The sequence below is a fragment of the Nyctibius grandis genome, chromosome 20 (genome assembly GCF_013368605.1).
Source record: "Nyctibius grandis isolate bNycGra1 chromosome 20, bNycGra1.pri, whole genome shotgun sequence".
NCBI classification, from domain to species: Eukaryota; Metazoa; Chordata; class Aves; order Nyctibiiformes; family Nyctibiidae; genus Nyctibius; species Nyctibius grandis.
This window is the reverse complement of record NC_090677.1, coordinates 5,440,898-5,465,295: the sequence shown is the minus strand read 5'-3', so window position 1 is coordinate 5,465,295 and position 24,398 is coordinate 5,440,898. Positions and strand designations below refer to the sequence as shown.

The window sequence follows — 24,398 nt, the reverse complement described above, 5'->3', positions numbered from 1 at the left end:
TGTAATATAAATATGTACAATGTGGTCTCAACTTCAGTCCACTTCCTGATCTAGCCTCAAGGTAAAATGTATCATTAGTCTCCTCTCATGTTGTTAAATGTCTTATTAAGAGACTGAAGCCACCTGCAGAACTGCTGACTAAATTACTGTGTTGTTGCTATTTACAGTCACACGTTTCTGTGAATTGTGTGTGAAATATACTATGAAATATTTTTAACAAGAGAAACTATTCTGTGGCACTGACGCGTTTTTCAAATCTGCATGAAGTTGGCTAATGTATTTGAAAAGAACAAAAGAATATTGTTTTCATAAATATATTTTCAGATCTCAATGTTTCAGATTTTCCTTTGAAGCTATTTTTAAAGATAGAAGTCTTGAAAACATGCAAAAACTTTGAAAGTGACAATGAAAATGCAAACTACTTTACTGACATTACTTGACACAAAAACTTAGGTAATTTTACCATGAAAACCCAGTTAAGAAACAGAAGCTTTTGAAATACTCAACAAGAAAGAATGAAATCACAACCTAACAAAAAAGGCATAAAGTATACTGGCCCAGAATGTATAACTCTGTGTGTGTGTGTGTTTCTGTGTATATATATATATACACACATACACATCCAACCAATATCCAGAATACACTGAGAAACTAATAAAGCTCAAATATCATGAAACAACATTTCAAAGTAAGGAAACTTTAATTCAAGAAAGCAGTTATATCATCAGTATGTCTGTCCTTTCTTTACCAACCTTTTTTCAGCCTTGTCTGAACAAAGTAATCAGTGATCTTTATTCAAACCCACAGGTGGGTGCAGAATAATTATTTCAGACATACCCTCCCTATTTAGTGAAGGCAGAGAAAGCAGTGCCTGCAATCATCCTAATTCCTGCTCACAACAGCCACTTTAACCCACACACAATCACAACTCTATTATCACTTTTGATCACCCAGACAAATGCGTATCCCTGTTGTGACTGGGAGTAAAAGCAGCGAGCTCACAAAACATGGAGTTAGTGTTGCTGCACTCCAACGTATTCAATAACTTTTCATTTTAAAGGAAGAGCAGAGACAAGACAAGAGCTCGTCATTAGGAAAATGCAAGTGCTTATTACTAGAACAAAATGATTGCTCCTATGGATACATTATTATCGACATACCATAGTATGATTCTGCCATTGATAAGCTATCCAAATTCACAGTAGTAATTCTTGATATTTGATGTCCTGAAATGCAAATATATCCCTTAACAATACACATCTGAGCAAAATTCAGAGAAAATAACAGTACACAAATAATTCCAAAATACCAGAAGAAAAATTGCTGCCTTTCAGAAGAACTATAAATATATTTGCAACTTACTATGTGTCTGAATTACTTTGTGAACAGAAAAACTTAAAGCTTCTTGGAGACAGAGTGGGTCTTTATTGGTGTGGAGAACATTTTGCTTAACTTTCCATTGCATCACCTCACTGAGATACAGACTCTGTGAAAAACAGTCACTTACATAAAAGGCAGTATCTGCTGACAAGATGTTTCTCCCAGCTTGCAGTAAAAACTCTAAATTTTATCACTGACACCAACAGGCCCTTGATTTCACTGGATGTCCTTAGGGCTTATTAGAGACTTCAAATAACTGAGAAAAAAAACTAAAACAAATTAGGAACCACAAAAGCTATATTCCTTATACTACTTCAAATAGTTAGGGCTAAATCATAAGTTCCTGTACATTTGTTTAGGTACTGGGGGTTAGTTTCAAAAAAAAATTAAAAAAAAAAAAGGTCGACGCAGAACTTACACAGAATTTAGGCACTCAAGTTCTTGGCAACAATCCTATTAAAGCTAAACATTTACCAGGCATGCCACATCTACTATCAGCATCAGACCAGAGGCTTTAGAGATGCATTGGATCTTACCAGCGTCCGTGAAGCTCATACAGTTTCCTGGCAAACCAGCTGCTAGAGAGGGAGTTGCGAAGGTGGCATCTACCGTGCATGGTGTCTCTGAAGCAATGCAGCTCCCACTAGCAACACTCAGGTAGGAAGAAGCCTTAAGTAATCAAACCAATATACTAGCAAAAAATGACAGACAAATATCCAGGAAATAAATCTTCCAAGCAGCTGACTACTACAACTCACGAGAGTGATTGAAAAGAACTGAAATGACAGTGGGTAGGCTATGTTTTGTGAACCATACACCACCAGGACGAAGACAGTGGCAAAAGCATGCCCTTCGTGGCTAGTGGGCAAGGAAAACTTTCCACTGTGGTACAGAGCCTCTGTGCCTCACTCTGGGCATAGGGCACATACACCATGAGATCATACACATAAACTCTCATGAATTATTACGTAGATCGTGCGATTGCTTGTGGAGTACAACAGTGTTCCCCAGGAGAGGAAGGAATCACAACCTAGTCCTTAAATTCTACTATGTTAACAAATGGCTGGCATAATTTTTATAGCTCATTCAACTCACAGTCCCAGCTTATTGAAATTATTAATAGAAGAGCCCAGAAGACAGTGGTAAATGAGCACTGTCTCCTGGATCTATCATCTATTCTTCAGTGAGTTAGAGTGGTGAAATAAAGTAACTGACACCTGATAATCTTCCCATTGAAAAAAGCATTTAATCCAGTCTCAGTAATAAGCATAAACTAGTCTTGGTCAGAGTTTTTCCATTGAGATCAATATTAATTGTATAAGCAGATCAAGAGCACTAAAAGAAACTAACAACTTTAAATTCACTCCTGTCATTTAACCCTAGTATAACACCTCATACCTTTAAATCTTTTGTATTTCTTCCTTTCTGCTCCCCTCCTCGTCTTTGCTACCTTGTGCAGACACTGTGTTCTGCAGCAAAGTATATGACACTTTCTCTTTTTGCCATATTTAAATAGCTGCTTCCTGGCTTTCTCAGCTCAGTGGAGTGGGTTATGTATTACTCTTTTCCTCTTAGTCTGCGTTATGTAACCCTAAAAACCATGATTATATCTGAAATGGAATAGATAATTGCAATTTTGTTTCAAGAGTCCAAGAACCCAAGATCATTTGACTTACAATTGTGTAGTTTCACTCCTGCAAGACATAGATATCCCATAAACCATTCTCACGACAAACCCACACTGATCTTTCGGACTGATACGGGTTGCTATACACCACATCTGCATCCTCCCACGCGCTCTAGTACTACAGGTTAGAATCATAGAATCATTTAGGTTAGAAAAGACCTTTAAGATCATCGAGTCCAACATTGATGCCTTCCCTTATTAAACTTTCAGACATTTAACAGCAAACCCGATCCACCCTAGAACAGATATTGCAATAGACATCAGCTACAAGAAAGTATCAAAGACTAACATTCCAAGCTAACCAGAGCTAAAGATATCTCACATAGCTAACCCATGCATAAAGCACCACCAGAGAGGTTCAAGAATTATGTTGCATTCAACAGAAACTGCAGCTGAATTTTGAGAAAAAATATGACAGCATTTTTATCTGGTATAGGGACTGAAAGAGCAATTTGAATTCACAGAAAACAAAATAAATCAGCTGTAAATTCCACCTGTCCCCTGCCCCCAATAAAGAGAAAATATCAAAAAGCCCAATATCTGTGAAATGGAAAAAACATCTGATACGCATAGAGTATCTTAGTCCCTACACTTCATTATCCTAATGACAATAAGATAAGACACAGAAAATAGTTTCATTGACTTACAGAACAGAAAGGAATTTCAGCTTCCCCAAAAAGAAACAAATACCTGTATCATACAATTATCCTCTCAACGTGTTTGATGAATCACCTTGAAATATCTTTAGATAAGAACAGTATGTCTACAGAAAATGTTTCTAGAGGAAAAGCATGATATTAACACTGTGTACCCACATTAATAATATCCAAGTCTCCACTGTTTTATCATTTAACTGCCAGACGTATGAAGTGCCAAATCCATTCTTTAAATCTAACAGTTATTTTTAAACCACAACCAAACTATATTCCTTTTCAAAAATTCACAGATGAATTAGCCTATAAGCATGCCAGACAACCAGATTTCTGGATTTACCAAACAGTCTTAGCTTTCTAATTTAGCAATTAAGTCATTTTTACACTTGTAACTTGGTGCTCTTACACACATCAAATGTAGTTCTGCAAAAAAACTACTTTAAAGTGATACTAACAGATTACTTACATTTTAACAAATTATTATTTAAATTATTGCATTCTACAGGAACAGAGATTATATTTTAAAACTCTGGTCTAGGAAGTGACATTACGAAGGAACTCTTGTTGCTAGCGTGTGAAGGATTATGTCTGTTCTGTACTAGTGAGAGTTCATAATGAGCATAAAATAACCTCAACATGTGTACATTGTATCTGTAATAGAGCATTTTCCACAGACTGTATGATATAATACGATTTGTACTCATTCAGCAGATTTGTATATGTAGCTTTTGCTTAGATTTATGTAGAAAAATGTTCCTTTCAGCCTTTTAAAGAGCATGGAGAAATATAGGTTAAATTCTAACTTACACTAACTATAGATTAAATTCTAGCATACACTAAAATGGGCTTTGAGACTGACATTAAAAAAAAGGAAGAAAGTCTGGTTACTTACATTGTTTATGTATTCAGAAAGCAGGTCTTGGAGAGCTTGGCGGATAGCATTGCATTCAGCAATGATGCGTTCGCGATGAAAATCGCGCGTGCAGGAAGAATCGGCCAGCAAAGCCGCTCCACTGATAATCGCTTCCAGACGTTTCTCTAGTGATGGCCTTATTTTCTCTTCATTCACGACAAGAGGATCCAGGACAATTAAATTCTGGAAAACAATAGGAATACAGGTAAGGAAAGTCAGCCAAATTAAGTTGCTGCTTTATTTTTTACTTCCATGAACTACAGTGACATTATGGTTCTTGGACTTGCAACTAGCCCCTTCCCCTTGGAGTACCCAAAACACTTTTGACCATAGCAGGTTCCGTTTTCCCTACTGGGGCTAGGCATACAGGTCGTTTGCAGACAAAGCCAAGTTCTCTCTGCCGTTCAGATCTCACTAATTCCAAGCCAATATCCATGTTATCAAATCCTACTGGCCTGGACCCAATGCCAAGACAGCAACAGAGCTTTCCAGCCAGAGCTGGCTCACACCTAAGCAGCTCACAAAATAGGCCACGTTGACATCTTCTTACTACAACTGCCTTGTCTCTGAGTCCTTCCTCTGTTTCCTACTGTTGGTGCATGAGATTCAAGATTGTCATCCTCAGCTTCAGTCTCCCCTACACCTGTATCTGGCATTTCACTTCTCCTGGAAATAGAAACGCTAGTTGTCTACCTTTATAAATACACATGCATTCTTATCACTGCAGTATCTATTCGGTCTATCAATCTTCACAACATCCTACTCTCCAACAAAAAGCTATCAACGCCATTTTATAAGCAAAGAACTGAGGCCCAGACTGCCAGGTTCATGGCCATACAGAACGTATGTCCTAAAACAGGCAACTGCGTGCCATCTTCCCAAGTTCTTAGCCAGCAGTGTTTTTCCTCTTCAAGTTTTGTCACTGTGGTTGTAAAAAAAGTATTTCTTCTTTCAAACTCTTTCCTGTGTCTGTCTACATTTCTTGAGGGTCATCTGTCTTCCCTACTCTCCCATACAGTGTCTTGTATATTTACCTTGTTAATTCTTAAAAATAAGATATGCATCTTATACTAAGCTTGTAATGTCCATGTACAATTACGCTACTGTATGAGTTTACTAATTAGTAATATTCCATGTTTTATCTAAGTATCTCAGACCAGAGCCTCAGCTTTGTTTGAAAGAGAGGTTTAACACTTGCAAAATGTAGCCTTTTAGAGATCAGGAGGACCTCTGGATTTAACAGAAAAACAGCAGTGCTAAGGTCACAGCTGAGAATGTTAGATCAGATTACTTGAGCAGTCTAGTTCTGCTGATTTCTAGTCTAATACGATCCCACACTGTGGCAGAAAGTCACTGCTGTCAATCTTTAACAGGCTGAATATGGGCAAAGATCAAAACAGTAGCTTCTGTTCAACAACTGATTTTTCAAATGATATAGATATAAGCGTCCTTTTGCTTTTCACTAGCTAGGGTACGCAAAAGCAGACAACTCTTTTGGCACAATAAAATTAATTACATTTGTGTGTCAAGCAACTATTCTAAAGAGAAAGAAAAGGAGAGATGATATTTCCATGAAATGTGAAAGTAAGTATATTCGAGCTTCAGCATTTAAAGAAATTCAAACTAGTAATTCTTAATCTAACTGAACATCTGAAACAGTGTCATTCTGGTCCAGATCACCAAGCCTATATTTCACATAAATCCATTCCCTGTTACATATATATGGTTCTAAGCTTTCAGAAGAAATATTAAACAAGAAAACTATGCCATATAACCTTAAGTGGAATTTAGGTCAGGTAAATCAGAACTTATCTGTGCTTACCCAGTATGTGTCAGACTACTTTTAAGCTGGAGAATTTTAATTATTTTTCCAATTTAGATTTAATATCATAATTTCAGGTACTGTCTAGCTTAGGCAATTCTAAGACTAGTGAAAGTGTTCTATTGGAACATTGTAAGATAAAAGCTTAAACGGCTAGGAAAGGGGACTTGATTCACTTGAAATTTTCTTGTTGGTTATTACTAATGTTCTCTTACACCTTAGGTATGATTTAGGGAAAGAAAGACTTTGTTACATGTTCAATCCTCCCATCTTTTCTGATATATACAAGAATTGTTCTGAGACAGCTGGGAGATTCTCCAGAAAAAACAGAGAAAAATCAGACTTCATAATCTGAGTATTTCCAAAGGAAACCAGTGCAGGTTCTTTCTGCATTACTGTGTTGTTCAATGGATGCTTGTACTTCCCAACTTGCAGGATCAGTGTATGTTTCTAAGCATTCCACCTCCACTAATGTTCCATTGCTTGAGGTCCTCCATCTCATTGAAAAGCATTCTAGTTATTTAAGTAGTCTCAGCACTTCAGGCCCATACTTACTGCCTATTAACATACAAAAAAATCAGTGGACAATGACCCTTCTTAAACAACTTCCGTAAGACCTTCTGAGGCCTAGAGTTCTAGGATTATGTTACACTTGGTACCAGAAACTGGGAGCACATGAACTCTAGTCCTCAAATTTCCACAGACAATGACTAGAAAGAAAAGGTACTAGTGAATTTCTGTCTGTCTCCACATTTTCAGTGTTGAATTTTGAGATTTTCATACCACTGCAGAGTACCACAAAAAATCAGGCCAGCGTTACTGCTAGTGCAATTTTCTGTTGTCTATTCTGAAAGACTATAAAAAGTCAAAAACTAAGTTTATGGACTTGTTTCAGCAAGTGACAGGATAGACCATTAAAATGGTTTATGGGTCTATGTCAGGTGTTTATGTGCATCCAGCAGATGCAACCATAGACTAAGTTAAAGTATTAACTATGTATTTCCAAGCTCCTGGATTTTCTCAAACTGATGTTCACCTATCCAGGTACACATAATATACTGAGAAGGAGCTTATGTGCAGGCAGGAGGCAGACAGCTTAAATATTTTGAAGATGAAAAACACAGCTATTTGTATATCCATAAAAGCAACATATTAACCCTATTTGTATCTCTTTAATTATTATTTAATTGAAAGATGTAAAAAATAAGTTGGTAATGGAAGCATTAATCTCACAAGCAACTTTGGAACCAATGCCAAACTGGGATGGAACAATAAGCTAAGAACTACATTGTAGTTACAAAAAATGCAACTTTTGTCCACTCCAAGAGAGAAGAAAGGTTAAAATTTTGCCAGGGCCTGGCAGACCCTGCCATAAAGGCTAAAATCCAAAGAAAAGAAAGAGCACGTGGGCAGAATGAAGATGGCTTGCTCTTCTACTCTGAAACATCTCCATTTACTCTAACCTCTTGCTGGCAGCAGATGGACCCAGATTAGCTCTCCCAGGCAAACAGCATAGGAAGTCATTTTGCTTTTGCAGGCAACTTCTTAATTGCCAATGCCTAGAGCCAGGCCTGACAGAGGCAGTAATCCAGCTCTTAATGTTGTCATCAGAAGCCTTCCTACTGCAATTAAAATATTAAGACTACTGTGTCCTTTACTATAATAGCTATTTCTACAGAAGGAAGGAAATGTACCTGAAGACACTTTTCTGGAAGGGTGAAGGCAGTAAGATACCATTTGTTCACAAGGACAACTTAGAGACACATTAAGAGTGTTAGTACAGGGCATCCATTTTTTCCTCATTTCTTCTCTTTGCTGAGCTTCCTTACAATAGCGAGATTGTGGCTGAATGCAAAGGAAAACTGCACTCAATTTACCTGGAGGCAAGCTAAGTTACTACATGTCTCAAACACAATATGCGTTACAGGAAATTAGGGAAATGCAGTAAAGAAAATTGTAAAGAAAGGGTAAGAAGTGCCATTAAGGACTCTGAAATGCAGGGGAAATTAACCCCTTTCAGCTGTCACTTCTCTAAGTAAGAATGCATAACTTTAAAAGCAGAATCAAAATAGTTCTCAGCAGTAGGAACTGTGTTTTCCTACATAAAAAGTGTTTAATGACTGCATTATCTAGGTCGTCGTTGCTGTGGCTATATCCAAAGACACAGCAAAACTAAAAAGCTTTGACTTTAATAAGTAGCATATTAATACAGATTTGGAAAACTGCACAAAACTAGTCATTAATGTTTGTTTACCTCTAAAAAATACATAATTAACTTACACCAAAGAGATAATTTCAAACTAATCTCATACATGACTCATCCACGATGATCTTCCAGGAATGACAAGGGAAGGAATTCTAAGATATAGTCAGTTTCCAGAGGTCAGGACATTCATGTCTGATGTGGAAGACAGGTTTATCTGTGTCAGAGATTTGAAACTCTGTCTTCCCTCATTCTCATAACAGTCCTTAATACCAAAACGTTCTGTGGTACCTCACCTCTGCTGGAGTTGTGCCACTTGGTCGCTATTCACTGGAGCAGCAACTTCACTGTTGCGCTCCTATATCCCAAGTAAGTACCCTCAACACTAGGCTCTATACGTACAAGGTCCATCATAATGTAAAACACACCTGCCAAGAAGCATATTTGTCACTACAGAAAGAAACAACTTCATTGACTGTGGAAGACTAAGACACCTGAAGGCTGCAGCCAGTTAGCCATTTAGCTAGCAAAATTACTGCCTTCAAATCCCAGATGAAACAGGAGTGGAAATGTCTTCCTTTAGGAGATAGTTTGTAGAAAGTTAATGCAAAGTTGGACAAATAGCACCGGCAAAAAGGCCATTCCGGTTCACCTCTAAATAAAAAAAAAAATCTAGCAATAACAACCAGGAAAATATGACTTAAGATTCCGCCCACAGATTAAATTCTTTAAGCAATTTCATCAAATATTTATGATCAGTACATCTACGCAGAAAAGATGATCCAATTTCCAACCAATCAGAAGACACCAGATGTGCCCCAAGCAGCTTTGCAGTTCTGCTTTAACAGGGCTAAACAGCGGTTAGCAACCTGAGCTCTTAAGCATAAGTGAGCATTTAAAAGGAGTTATTAGATCCCTACTTTCTCCTCGTTGGTCTTCTGATCCATGAAAAAGAGGGATCATGGGTATCCAGAAGCCTGGTTGCATTTCTTGATGTTTTGGACTGATTTACAGTATTTTGACATCTCATATGCAATTGCTCTGCTAGACAGCCATGGTCATTAAAGGACTGCACATCCGCTGAACACGCTGACAGAAAGTCAGGCATGCAAGACCTGTATCATTTTGTGAGAAATCTCTTTACATTCAGAAGATGCCAGACCAGTGATAACCTGCACCTACACGCTCATTTAAAACAGATCTTAATCTGCAATTAAAATTGTAACATTACAATTCTGTGTTTATTTATGAATGACATGGTAGTTATATGTAGCCTTTGGGAGGAATTCTTGAGAACCTACTGATTTAAGAGTTAGCTGCTCTAATTTTACTGGTGGTTTCCTCACCTATAAAACTGTAATAACTTTCACCCTGCCAGCACTGGCAAAGGAAGAATGACATTGCAAAACATCTAGATACTAGATTGTTGGGTAAGCTCCGTGATACATTTCCACACTATAAACATTTAATGAGATTTGTTCCCAACAGACTATTTACTACATCAATCTATTTCATGGCACCGTATCTGCAACAAGAGGATAGAGCAAAGGTTATTTCAGGTCCTGCCAATAGAACTTCCTGTAAAGAAAGAGAAGTGCAACCATCTAATTCATAAAATCATTTTAAGAAGTTAAATGCTCTATAAATTGTGCTTTATCTAAGTTGCACAGCTTCAATTCCCATTTATGTTAGGTAAAAATATATTTAAAACTCCATAAACAAATGGCTTTTTATAACAGTCAGACTTCCATGTTCTTAAGTTTCCGACTAAAAACAAATTCAATCCAAAAGGTAATTTTTTCCATTTTGTGATTATCACAAATCTTAAATTTTAAAACAGTAATAAATTTAATTACATTTTTAACAATCATTGAAATGGTACTGCTCACATACAGTCAAGATGAATTCATCTGTGGTCAGAAGATGCAATCCTTTGTCAAATTGTGTTTAAAAAATTTGTAAGTAAAACAGGCAAATAACAGCTCTTATTTAATTTGTTATTCAGAGTTTCATTGTAACAAATCATGTATTACTCTTAAATGTTTCTTTTTTCTTCCATTTATTAAGAAAATAGATTAGAAACTAATTTTAAAACCCAGTATGAAAAGCAAGGAAGGATGTCATGTAACACGCAATTGTAGCCTGTTCCTTTGGGGAGAAAAAACCTGTCAGATTCAACTTTGAACATGACTGAGAGGTCTGTTTTGATCAATAAACTGCCACTACATGATTTGTGTCATATATGGATTTCAGTGTATTTCTCTAACCTTTCATTGAAAATTTTAGACAAAATCTATTACCATCAGTCATAATATCAATTCTCCTGAAAATGTATAAACAATACCAGAGTTCTGAGGCTGAGATCTGATAAGTCTGAGAACTTACAACCAAAAACACCCATATATTTGCAAATGTGTTTGTAAACTTCCATTCCTTTTGTTGGTCTGGGCCTACATAAGTCATACCAGATGAGGAGCATGGTCTGTAATCTCATCTACAGGAGGTTTTTTACCACTTTTGGCAGGACAATGGTAAGAACTAGAGCAGCCATGAGAAAAAGGAGAAGCTCCATACAAAAGCTTAGGATCGAGTCAGGAGTAGAACTGACTTTCTCCAAGTATTTGGTTAACTAATGGAAGTAGAAATGCACAATTTGTGAAAGCACGTTGGTTATGTCACTTTATTTAATGATAAGCAGAAAACATAATTAGGTTTCTAAATCCTTCAACTATATAAATTACGTAATTATCCCAATGACAAATTTTGGAGTAAAGGACTTCAACTTGTGTTGTACTAGTTCAAATGCAATTAAGGTAACAGTGATCACCATTGTCTGATAATCACTGTTATTTGTAAGCTAAACTCATGGGTTCTGCCCACTTATTCAAGGATGTGTCTGTCTCCACCATTAGTGACATACTTGGAACTAATTCTTCCCTGCTGTTTGAAGGAAGCTAAATATTGAACATACGTGAAGACTTAATTCCAAACTTTTTTGAAGGAAGTGATCCCTCCCAATTAAGTAAATTAGAGTGATACTATTTCGACTAGGACTAAGCAGAGCACCAGTTTCTAACACCTTTAGATCTGTCACTTATGATAGCAATAGTTAATTTTTTTAAAAAAAGAAATAAACTGTTTTTCAAAAAATGTTGCTGTCTCACAGGTTTACATACCTCAAGCTCATCAAGTGCACTTCCAAGAGTAGCTGTGTGAGATGTAGGTTGTCCTGTTTTATTTCCAACTCCTTGGGAAGCATTAGAAATTACATTGAGAGCATTCTGTATTTCATTGCAAATTGAATCCTTGCTGGCTGCAAGGGATGTAACATCTGAATGTTCCAAACAAGCTGAACATATTGAATGTAGGAGAGAGGAATTTTCCTTCAGGGATGCACGTGCTGTAGCAATTTCATCTCGCTGATTACTAGATTTCAAATCCTGTCAGTAAAAGAACATGCTGTTTATTTCCAAAAGCACTTCAAAACTGACAAGTAATGTATAAACAATTTTTTTTCTCTTTCTACTCTGTTTAAGGAAACATCAAGTTAAATTCATCAAAGATTGTGAAAATGGGCTACAACAGTACTTACAATTGAACCATCTTTATCTCACAAGAAATTAACAAAGCCTGTGTAAAACAACCCCAATTTTTATTGTGTCTTATAACCAGCATCGTGAACTGTTCATATTTTGCTTGTTTTTAAGCATAGTTTTCCTATGAGAAAACTGGCCTGGAAATTAGCTGTCTTTCCTCCCAGACATGTCCTTCTTCATAAGCAATAGAGAAGGACAGAGGTGCAGACAAGATTAAGCAAGGAATTCTGTGATTGTTGCATCTAAACAAATTTCCTGTGTTCGCTTCCCTGCCCCACCAGCATATGTCCGGAGCATACTGCAGAAAGAAACAGCAAGTCAGGGATGAGAACCCTGTATTCCTAGGAAAGCATGGGGAAGGTGTGGGAAGCATGGAAGGTGTGGAAACGAAAAAGGTGCTTCTGAGGAGCCATCTGTGAAGTGCCACCGCCTGTTTCTCCTCTCTCCCTACTATGTACACAATTAAAGCACTCAGAGGTCTTACCACACTCATCTTGTTCCTCCCTTCTCCACCCAGATCTTCTCAAAACCCTGCTGACTCCTGCCAGCCCAGACAACAAGGGGCACACAGCTCAACAGAGCTACCAAGCCAGATTTAGCTGTTTCTAGGAATCAAGCTTAGGAGCTGTTATTTGGACAGTTGAAAGTTATGGACTTTGGTGCAATCTTACAGTCAACACCAGGATTGTAAGGAACCTCCTGTCACACCCTATTATACTCTAGAAAGTCTCTCTGCTCTCCTTCCGCACCTTCTCCCTTTGAAAAAAATCTAGCAGATATTTGCAAAATGGCTTGGGTGAAGGAAACAGTTAAATTCAGGGGAAAAATAAAAAAGGAAGAGAAAATAGCACATCAGAACAATAAAAGCCTGTGGCACCAGCTTCAAATTATGAGAAAAGGCACGATGAAGAATGAACGACAAAATGCATACAAAACTGCTCGCAGCCTGCTCTAAAGCAAGCTGAAGTCTTTCTAATCATTTTCCTTTGCATTGCATCAGGTTCTATATGCATTATTTACAAAAGCATCACAGCATCCACTTCTCACCGCATAAAGTTTATAAGTTTATGGCTGAAGAAAAGAGCATTCAATATTAAATGAACCGGTCCTATGCTTTTAAAATCTCATTTACTGCAAGATACGCATTGGGGACAGGATTGCATCTTACTTCCTCAGGCTAACTTGGAAATCTCAAGAATACAATAAAAAACAAACAAACCCCCCCCAAAAAAAACAGAGAGAGAGAGAAAGGTAGAGCCTTAAACAGAAGCAGACAATGGTTTAATCAGCTGATAATCTGAATTAGAAAAATGAGTTATTTTCCTGGACATATTAATACTTAACATATTTTTACATTTTCACTAAACCTGAATCATTCAGGTCTGAATCACTGAAATTTCACTAAACATGAATCGCCACTGTGCAGGAATGACTGCATTTCCCAGTGTGCTGAAATCCAAATACAAGTGCACCTCCAACCTTGGTAAAGCACCTGCAATTTATCCAGTGCACTCTCGGCAAAAAGCGTTACTTATTTTTAAACACGGACTCTTGTTCGTGCATTAGTGAATCTACCTTTCCTACAAGTAAATTACAAGACAACAGAATGCCCTCTTTTCTCCTGTGCTGCAAGGAAGCTACAGACCTAGAGATACAACGGTAAGTCAATACAACACTTCAGTCTAGCTGCCTTCTGTTCTTGACCATTCCTTACTTTGCTGCATCATATGCAAATAAGCAAACTCAAAAGTCCTTCCAAATGACTTTTTCCCCTCTGAAACAGTACTGTTTAACCAGGAACAAGGGGTTCATATGAAATCCAAAACTGGCAAGCAGCAGCACAAAGCCAGTAAAGGCAAGACAATAACATGGCATCTGGAAACGCGTCCAGAAAGAGTCCAAGAAATTCAATGTGTTAATGTTTTCAAAACACAGAACGTTTTGTTTAACACAATATTGTGTAGAGTTTCAGAATCATAGTACTGGTAAATACACCTATGAAGAGCCTCACTTCTATTCAAAAACACTCTAAAAAAAAATTAATGCTTAGACCCATGAAATTCATCACTACTTTGTTGTTCAGTTGTGAGCCCAAAAGCAGCTGTAGGGCCATTGTTCTTTCCACCTTGATGAAGAATTAATTCCTCAAGATTTTTCATGTGAACAGGGAGAGACAGTTGATAATCTTAGCCTGATATTCTGCACAAATGGGCCAAAAAACCCTATAATTGAGTGATTTCCCTACCAAATCTCTGCATACGTGGATTATCAGAATAACGTAACTAATTCTCTGAAGAAGGAAGTTAGCTTCTACAGTTTGTTAACCCATAGTCTGTACACTTGTTCCACTGGAGAGAAAATACAGAAACAGTCTGATTCCTTTTTTACTTATCAAAGAGAATATACAAACTAGGAAACACAAGAAAGCAACACTGAGAAAGTATAGAGTTTCTTTTAAGTTATGCTTTGATAGAACATATTACTTGAGAACTACAGAGTGTTAACATTCTCCTATGAACTACCAACCATCACAGTTCTAAACATGTTGATGGGCACAGTGCTAAATTTGAATGACTTGCACACTTCTAGACAAGTTTCCAAACCAAGACCACAGACTTTTAAAGGTCTAAGCATTCATTGTATCAAATCTGGCTGCACTGAAAGTTGGACTCAAATAGGTACTCTGTACATACTGACCCTTGCCCAAATACACTACTTTAACTTTGGCACAGAATGCAACAAGGCAACACATTACTCAAGCACGCAGAAGAATCATACAGGGTAAATTATGTACACATAGGATTGAAATATCTGTTAAACATGGCACCAGAACAAGAGGAACAGGAGAACACAAACTACGACTATATTTTTATTACTCAGAGATTGTTCTAAGTATGGATGGATCACCTTCCACCTGCACAGAGGCAGAAGACAAACAGGACTACAGAAAAGAAATTTTCCAAGCCAGTTCCTACTACTACTCTCTTCATACCATAAGATCTGAGCATCTGTAGTTCATCCAGCTACATCACTGAGCTTTAGTCTATTTTTCTTTTTCTTCACAGCTTACCACTTTCCTCTTATTCCAACTTCTTTTCAGACTAGTGGTCTATTTCCACAGGTCTAGGATGTGTTCTTCCATACTAACTCAGCAACTGAGCTCTAGATATGTCATATGAGACCAGCTGAGAACAAAGATAATCCTGTCTCCAACCATTGCCAGTCTAAGAGGCCCGGTATAGTGATACTTCCCCAGGCTGCTGTCCCAGCTTCCCCAGGACATACTATTATGTCTTCCTCATACCTGGTTGTCCCTGATAAGAATGGAAAATGAATGGATAGTCACAGATTCCCAGCTGTAGATTGTTCCAGCCAAACATGGTGAATGGACAAGATGACTTTGAATGGAAAACTTGAAAACTACCTTCACAGCTAAGCTTCGGTTGCACTACTTCAACAAGAAGAAGAAAAGAAAAAAAAATCTGTTCTTTATCACATTAATACATTTAAGGTTTGACAGCACAATACACCAGGAAGCCAACTCTTGTTCACTGAATATTAGTATCAGCACAACTCATGGGATCCAGGGACCACTGTGGGTATAAATCACACTGCCATATTTTGCACTGGCTGCAGTCAACATGAGGTTCACAAAGGCAGCTTCAAATAAAGTGCTCTGCAGTCCCCTAGCTCACTCTTTGCAGAGTCAGATGTCATTGAACCGAGTTTTATACCCAGGAAAAGCACAGACATACAAACGCCCACAATTTCAAACTACTACGGGGCGGGGGGGGTGGACAAAAGCATTACTTTTTATCACAGTTTAAACTTGGGCTTTAGTGTTCAGCTTTCAGTCAAAGGTGACTGCCAAATTGCATGTATTTGGTGAATCAAACACAATAACAAAGCTCAAACTCTTCCAAGCGCATTCATGCAGCGTTTATCTTGGTAAGGCTCCAGTTTACGTATTGCATAAGTACTGCGTAGTCTTACTCAGTGGAAGAAAATATCTCACAGACAAGAAAGTGAAAAAGATCTGGGGTTGATACTGACTGCCACATTGTTCTTCATCTGTGTCAGCTCTTCCAAGGTAACACTCCTTTCACACAGATTTTAAAGGCTTATACCTGTCAGGGCCCGGAGAGCACTACTAGGCCTCAAAGGCCCTGCCCGGCCTCAGCTGGGGGGGGGGCCCATCCACACCTCGCCCTGGGGCCCCAGTTCAGCTCACTCTGGGGCCTCCAGTCCCTGTCTGAACTACATCGTAGGAGTGCTGGTCTCCAGCTCAGCCACAGTTGCCCCCCTGCCCGGCCATGAGCCCCCCGATCCAAACCTCAGCCCACAGACCAGCCTCCTGAGCTCAGTCCTGCCCTGTCACCATTGTGCTTCTGAGGCTGTCTCTCACAGTTACCCTCACCAGGCCTGACCCTCAGCCTGATCCATGGACTGTCTTCCCAGCTTGTCCTCTGACCTGCCTCGTCCCCACAAGCTGTCCTGGTGCTCTGGAGTCTTGGTTGAACCTAGTTAGCACCACTTGGCATGGCCAGCTCACCGTGATGCAGGGCAGTGGGACGGGCCCTGGCTGGTGAGGCCCCTGCCTCAGGGAGAAGCCAGCCCTCGCTGCACCCTCACAATACCTATTTCTGAACAGATAACCATTTCCCATCAGCAGGGATCACCTGCTATAAACTCTATCATAAAGCTGACCCTGCCTGCTCTACAAAATGCTAAGTTTACACAAGTTGAACAGTGTGACTGACTAAATGGCCCCTTTTCTCCATCTTAGGCTTTTAATGATACATCTGAACTGACGACCTACACAAGCGACTGTAACCGTACAAAGGACAGACACAAACATACACCAGGAAGAACACCTGACTTAGGATAATGGCTTTGTTAGTACAAATGAAACATCACTAGATCACAGAGCTGTATGACACGGACCATAAAAGGTCACCTCACACGCATTCACAGCAAGATAAACACGACTGAGAAGGTATGCCAGTAAATCCAGAACGGCACTGAATCAAAGGAATTTGCTTAAACACACCTTTGTGCATTTCTCATTGACTGAATCAAAATCCTTCCGTTACCTCTAGAAAGCAAACTTTTAGATCTTCCAGTGTCATAGAGATAGAAACTCACTGGAAACTCTTCTTAAAGATACCTCATCTGCTTCTTCACAGGGAAAGCATGTATTGCCAAAGCCAGCTCGTTCACATTTTGCTTTTTTTTTAAAAAAAAATTTTTTTTTAAATACATAGGTTTCCAGAGATTATTCTGGTCCAAACAGGTAGATGAAATAAATTAACACTGTTACACCCCAGAAACAGGAAAAATTCTTCCTCATTTCTCCTCTCTGATAGACAGACAATGCTGAAACACTGACAACTCCCAAAACAACAGTGTTTGCAGGCACCACAGAAGTTAGCCATTTTAAAAGATGTATCTTACAGATTGACCAGGTCTGGAGACAAAAATACAAACCTATCTTTACAAAGCAGGGACACGGTATGTGCTTGATTGTCAGGAATTCCAAGTTAACTTTCTACTAAAAAAAGTCTCAACTGGCCTCTAGATTTATTTTTCCCGACTTCAGAAGTCATCAACAATTCATAGTGTCTCTTGCTAATACTACAGCACGTATACAGAGTAATAAACACCATATATATATATATATACACACACACACAAAATACATATACTCTGTATGGCTATCAACTCTAGGCAGAGTTTTTTTTGCATCAACCTTATGCATGAATATACAAAATGTGAAGTGTTCCAGTACAAAGCCATGTCAATGTTATAGGACTAAGCCTTAAGTAATACCCTCTGCCTCTAAGAAGACTCTGCACTGCATTTATAAAACCATAACTTGCAGTTGAGCAAGCAGGAAACAGATTTACAGGACTGAAGTTCCCAGTAGAACTGAAGCCTTGCAACTTTCTCTCTGTAGCTACAGCTATTTACTATTAATCATACTCAAACTGATATATAATACCACAGAAAAGTAAAGCTATCTTATACAAAGTATCAAAAACTGCCCATGTCTGATTAATATCCCAGCTTTTTTCATTTACTAATGGTTTTCAGGAATTTGCTGTTCAGCTAGGGAAGATACAGTTTCTTTTGATGACTTTGTTGCATCAGATTGCAACTACTGCACAATATTCTGTGTCTCTCCTGCTTCAGCAGCTTCTAGCCCAGTTACAGATGATGGCACAACACCTTGCCAACACTTCTCTATCCATTATTTCAGGATTTGGTCCCCACACTTCTAATACCCTGCTCTGTTAACTTTCAGTCTCCTAGATGAAGTAGTTGATCTTGAAAGGTAGTAAAGCAATTTTTCCCTGTAAGAATTAATATAAAAATTTTTCTTTAAGTCCATCAATCCTTTTTCTGCAAACATATACCACTTAATATATTAGCTCACAAAGGTTTTCTCCTAGCAGTTATGGTCATATTTGTCATCAATGAGCTTGCCTGGAACTAGAGCAGGAAACATTCATCAGGGAAAGGCCTCTGAAGTTAGGAATCTCCAGAAGGTCTTATCAGATCTTGACGAGAAGGAGAGGAAGCGAGGAAAAAGAGAGGGAGCAAATATAGCAGAAATGTAGATTAACTTACAGAGGAAAACATGAAATGGGGGAGACAGAACACAAAAGAGTGAGAATGAAAAAGCGTAAGGAAGATCAAGATGAAGAAATAATGGATGGGAAGGAGTCAGTGATATACCAACCTCACTGGATCCAAAGCACTTGAAAATAGGGTAGCCAGTGTAAAAGCACCCAAAAGTAGGGCAGCAGCAGCCTGCAGTCCTCTTCTGTAATTTAATGAGTAAAGCAAAAATATTTTCTTTGTAAAGAAAAAAATTAGTAAAGCAGAAATTTTTTACTTTGTTAACATTTCTACCTAAGGAATTTATGCTGCTGTCAAGTGCAGTTTAAAATTTCCAGAAGTCCAGTGTTTTCATGGCATAATTTTATTTTCCTGTCTAAACATGCTTTGTTTTCAGTGCTTAGTTCTTAACGTGACTTGGAGATAGATCTCTTTCCAGAAAGCTGAAGGGGTGGTAGGTGTAACCGTTTGTTTCAGAAGCGCGTTATATCGGTTAGTGTTAGCTTGGCCTATGTTGTTTAAAACTCCATCTTACACTTTAAGCTAAATAATCTGCTGGTTAACATCCATCCTCAAGAGAAAAAAGCTCGGAGATCGACACAGATTTCTGGCAGTCAAGATAATTTATAATTTAATGTAAAACTTAATATTAATGCAACCTATCATGGTTTTCAATAGACAAGGAATTTGTGCATACATGACAACTAAGCAATACATGGCAAACAATGCAGAACATGGAGCCTGCAGAAGAAGCAGGAAGCTCAGAAGATACGCCAAGGATACCTTACTTCTTTAGTAATAGTAAAGACGCCTGAAAACTGGCATTTGTGAGAAATGACAGGGTAAAACTATTCTGTAAACATTCAAAAAAAAAAATCAAAGTAAAACACATAGAGTAAGCCTCAATACAAGATCTTTCATACTGTAGTGATTTCAAAGGTATGGAAAGTATAAAGTACCAACATTCATATACAGTACAATGCACAGAATACAGCTTTTAAAGCTTTCAGGAAATATTTTGGCCTGGAATTTTTTCAATGGAAAAATGACTCATAGAAAAATGTGGCAGAATAACATTTATCCCCAAATAAATTCTCATAATACCATATGTGATTATTTTAACTTGCATCCTTTTTTTAGATTTTAAAATTAGAAGGGATTTTGGGATATTTATTAGATTGAAAACTTGTTTCATTCTCTGTTTTAGTGGTATTAGATTACTTTGAATCAACTTAAGTAAAACTATTAGTAATGGAAGACCATGTTATACATGGTCCACTACCATTTTCACTGATAAGCAGTTTAACAGATACCAAACAAAAAGATCCTTCACATTTAGCCTCTTCTGTTTTAGCCTTCTTTTTACACAAATAATCATGTCTAAACATATTCCATCTGCCACAAGACTTCAGGATCTCTTTCTCTAACAAATCAGGTCAAGTTCCCCTAGGTACAAGTTTCTCCTGGTCTTGAATTCAATTTTTTCACAGTTCAATTTTCCTAGATTTAATATCTCAATATGAAAGATGTGAAATCATCATCAACAAACAGGTACACGACTCATATCAGGCAGCCTGTTCCAACTTCTATTTTCTCACAGATTATATACTCAACAAATATTCATGGGCCTTTGCCCCTGTTCTTCTGTCAAACTCCAGTTACAGGTTAACTATTTTTAACATTCGTTATAAATACTTCCCAAATATCTAAAATAAGTTAGTTTCCTTTTTTCGAATTAAAAACATCCAAAACTAAAGCAAGCTGAATCAAGCAAATCAATGACATAGCCTCACACACCCTCTTACGATGCGCACAACCCAAACACTGAAGTTTCTGTAACATGAAGACACGTACAGCTGACATGTGTAAAGAGTGGCACTCAAGCAAATGGAACTGACGTGCTAATCCATCAAAACAAGCTTATTAGCACTACCAATTTCAGCAATGTTAACAGTAGGTTTTGTTTTTGCTGTTCAGCTTAAACTGCAAAACGAGCAGGTTTCGAGTATTTATCATGGACAATACTGTTTCCTTTTTTTTTTTTTTTCTTGTATATCAGTTTAAGTTTTTTAATGTTGTTTTTTGCATACCTTGCAAACACTTACAGGACAGCCACTCAGAGCAAGAAAGAAAAAGCCATAAGCCCTTGAGCTCTGTACTGAATGTTAATGCATTTGTATATGATAGATTTAATACAGAACTGAGAATAAATGACTCCCAGCAGCTGCACTCTGGACCTATAAATCACTGTGAGTACTACAAAATCCATACAGAGGAAGAACAGCTGCGTAATTTACAGCATCACTATCTGTCAAGAAATGCTGTAAATACAGAACTTGATTTCTTCGTTTTAACATTCCTATAAAAATTAGAAATTACCCTTACATAGATTCTATTTAGATTAGAACTTTTATTCATCTTCCCTGATGGCACTTCAATGCAGAACACCATTTAATTCTTACCAGTGTTAAACAAAATTCAAAAAGCATAAACATCAACAGAGTTTTATAAAATAAATGTAAGAAATGGGTAAAAAAGCTAATGATTAGCAAGTTATGTTTTACATGGAACATGCTTTTAGAGAATCAGAAAAGTATAGTACTCCGATCAGATGATTATACTACAAAACAGACGTATGCTACACAAATCCACAAGAAGAAAATCTCAGGGGCAAAGGTTTAAACAGTTGGATTTTCTCGAGATGCATCCTTACCACAGTACTGACAGCCACCGTATCACACACTCCTGTTCCTCTTTTGGCTTCAGAGAATTGTGCATCGTCTTCACAGCATAGTGTGACCAGACCAAGAGTGTGACCCAATATACTACAAAAATGTGTAGTATAACACAGTAGCTATAAAAATGGTATACACATTAACCAATATCTAAAACCTGTAACCAATATCTAAAACGTAAAAGTTTTGGGTCCCAAAGTCACATGCCCATTCAACAGTTATAATGATTGCTTATTTGTGAACACAAAGCAACAGATTTATAAGGGATGAACAAGATATGAGTTTTTCACTAACAAGGAAGTACAACATCAGCCTGTGGTTTTGATTCAGAAAATGATAAAAGTTTCTGAATTTTTTTTTCAGACAACTGACATTTTAACAGTTGTATTTATAAAAAACATTCTGTAATACCATCTTTATTAACACAAGTAATTTCAAAATACATGGAACCAAAATGATTTTGTTTTGTTGAAGGCATTACAAATAATTCCTTCAAGAATGAGATCAGTATGGAACTGCATTGCCTAGTATGTCTATTACCTTAAGAGACAGTTAACTGTCTGTTAACAGTAGTTTAAACCCTCATTTTAATTTATATGTCAGCTTCCAACTTTTACAGTTCAAATGACTCAACTTTTACAGTTGAAATGACTTGGTAGGAGACAATGTCTTCCTGGTTTCATAGCAAGTGACAGCTAACCCTGTAGTGCATTTCATATATAGTAATAAAGCTGGTAAAGGCAGTTTTCATGATCTCTAAATATATCAGAAATAAGGTGTTCAAGTGCCATGAAAAAACCCACTGAGGTAAGCTGATCTGAAATAAGACATTTCATTATGATTTTTGTTGCAGAAAATCAGAAGGGTTCCAATATATAATTTCCATTTTTCTAAAGTGAACCCTCTATCAGAAGTTCAGTCACATGAAAGCCCTTCAGACTGCTCAGAATTCAGTTTTATCCCTGTATCAGACACACAATACTACAAAACAAAACAGCAAGTATTATCTCACATGGCACTAGCTGTTATGATTCAGTGGGTTCAACACAATTCTTAACACAAGAGGTACCACAGGTAACATGCCCTAAGACAGCTGTGTTCAGTAGAAACAACATGCAAAATATAATGATTCACATTAATAGAAGAAAAAGCAGTTAAAAGCAGTCAGGTTTTAAAGTTCATTAGGGAAAATTTGATGAGGATCCTACAGACACTGGGAAACACTGAAATTTTTACCTTCACCAAATTGTTCTTTAATATATTAGTTAGAGTTGCACTACATCTCCTAAAGAATAAAATATGAATCCACAGCTGATCACAGTCATCATTGGAAACACTTTTTTTTTTTTTTTTTACTCATTTAAGAGAGAGAAACCTATAGGTACTTTTCCTTATATTCATTATTTTTCCCTATTAATTCAATCTTTTCCTTAGAAGTGGAAAATTTCTGTAAATGGATAAGATTTGTCATCAGAATTAGTTGGGGTTTGTTTTCCTTGTTTGTTTGATTGTTTTTTTTGTGGAAGAACACTGGTGAATTATAACATCCAGAGATTCATCTAATGAAACTGCTTGAGAAGCTTTTGAGTTCAAGGGGTTTGTTTCAGTACAGTAATTCTCGGTAGTATCAAATTGTTGCTTTGGAGCAACTTACTATTTTTCTTACAAACCCCTCAGCATAATAAGCCTTAATAGAATTTCTCACTCATTTCTATGACTAGTGGTTTTGTACAAACGATAAGGAGGTCAGTTTTTTCCTTTGAGGAAAGGTCACCGTTAAAGAAAATGTCCTCATCGGTAGCATTTCCAGTTAGAAACTACAAAACTGTAAGGATCTCAGGCAATTTAGGGAGTCTAGGACAGTCTTATTGGTTGAGAAATATTTACATTACTCAGACTTAAGTGTTTCTAAATAAGCCTTTCTTTCCTCTGTTGAATCAAAAGACACCTCATTAGTATTAGTTAAACCCCAGATTATAAACCTTATAAATTGTAAAATAAATGATACCATCTTCAGTAAATACGTCAAATACTCATGGCAAAAATCTAGAAAAAAAATATTTTATTTAAGCAAGAAAATGGAAAAGGTTAAAAATATCATCAATCTTTCTCTGCTTCCCTATATAATAGGGACTATAATAAAGGAGACAGAAAAAAACTTGTTACATGATTCTATGCAGATAGTTTAAAAAATTTTAGAAAGATGGGTATATTTTATGCTTCCTCAAAAATAAATCACAAGCTTTCAGGACTGTCAAGTTTTCAGTGGAAGGCAGCTAGGATTGTTAGCTGTGCTGGAGCACATAGCTTGAGGCTGGAGGAACTAGGTTTACTCAGGCTTGAAAAGAGAAAGTTGCACAAAGTGAAGGATCCCATTTATAGTCTTTCATTACAAAGAGGGATGTTATAGAGAAGATGGAGCCAGACTCTTCTCAGAGATCCACAGCTAAAGCACGAGAGGAAAGTAAATTGCCATCAAGGCTTACAGGAGGAGAAAAGTCCACCACAAGTGGGTGATGCACTGCAACAGGGCCCTAGAGAGGCTATGAAATTTTCATCCTTAAAGATATGCAAAAGTCGACCAGACAGGATCTGAGCAGCCTGATCTAACTTAGAATTTAGCCCTGCTTTGAGCAAAACATTGGACTAGATCTCTGGAGGTCCCTCTCAGCTAAAATACGATACTAACGTCAATCATTCAAGGGCTGAAAGTAAATATTCTGTAGCTTTATAGAAAGTCAGGAATCTTCCTTTTCAGGGAATTTTATATAATAACCAAGTCCTGCTT

General features: G+C 37.4%; 1 protein-coding gene across 3 annotated transcripts in view; it reads right to left on the bottom strand.

Moving 5' to 3' along the window:
- The window catches only part of CTNNA3 (catenin alpha 3), a 515,833-nt gene that overhangs the window by 395,582 nt on the left and 95,853 nt on the right, over nt 1–24,398 (bottom strand). For all 3 annotated transcript variants that reach the window (XM_068416489.1, XM_068416488.1, XM_068416490.1), the window contains 2 exons: nt 11,835–12,098; nt 4,613–4,816 (listed from right to left, as the gene is read on the bottom strand). In XM_068416489.1, the coding sequence (XP_068272590.1) occupies nt 4,613–4,816; nt 11,835–12,098 (468 nt within the window). The remainder of the gene's footprint in view (nt 1–4,612; nt 4,817–11,834; nt 12,099–24,398) is intronic.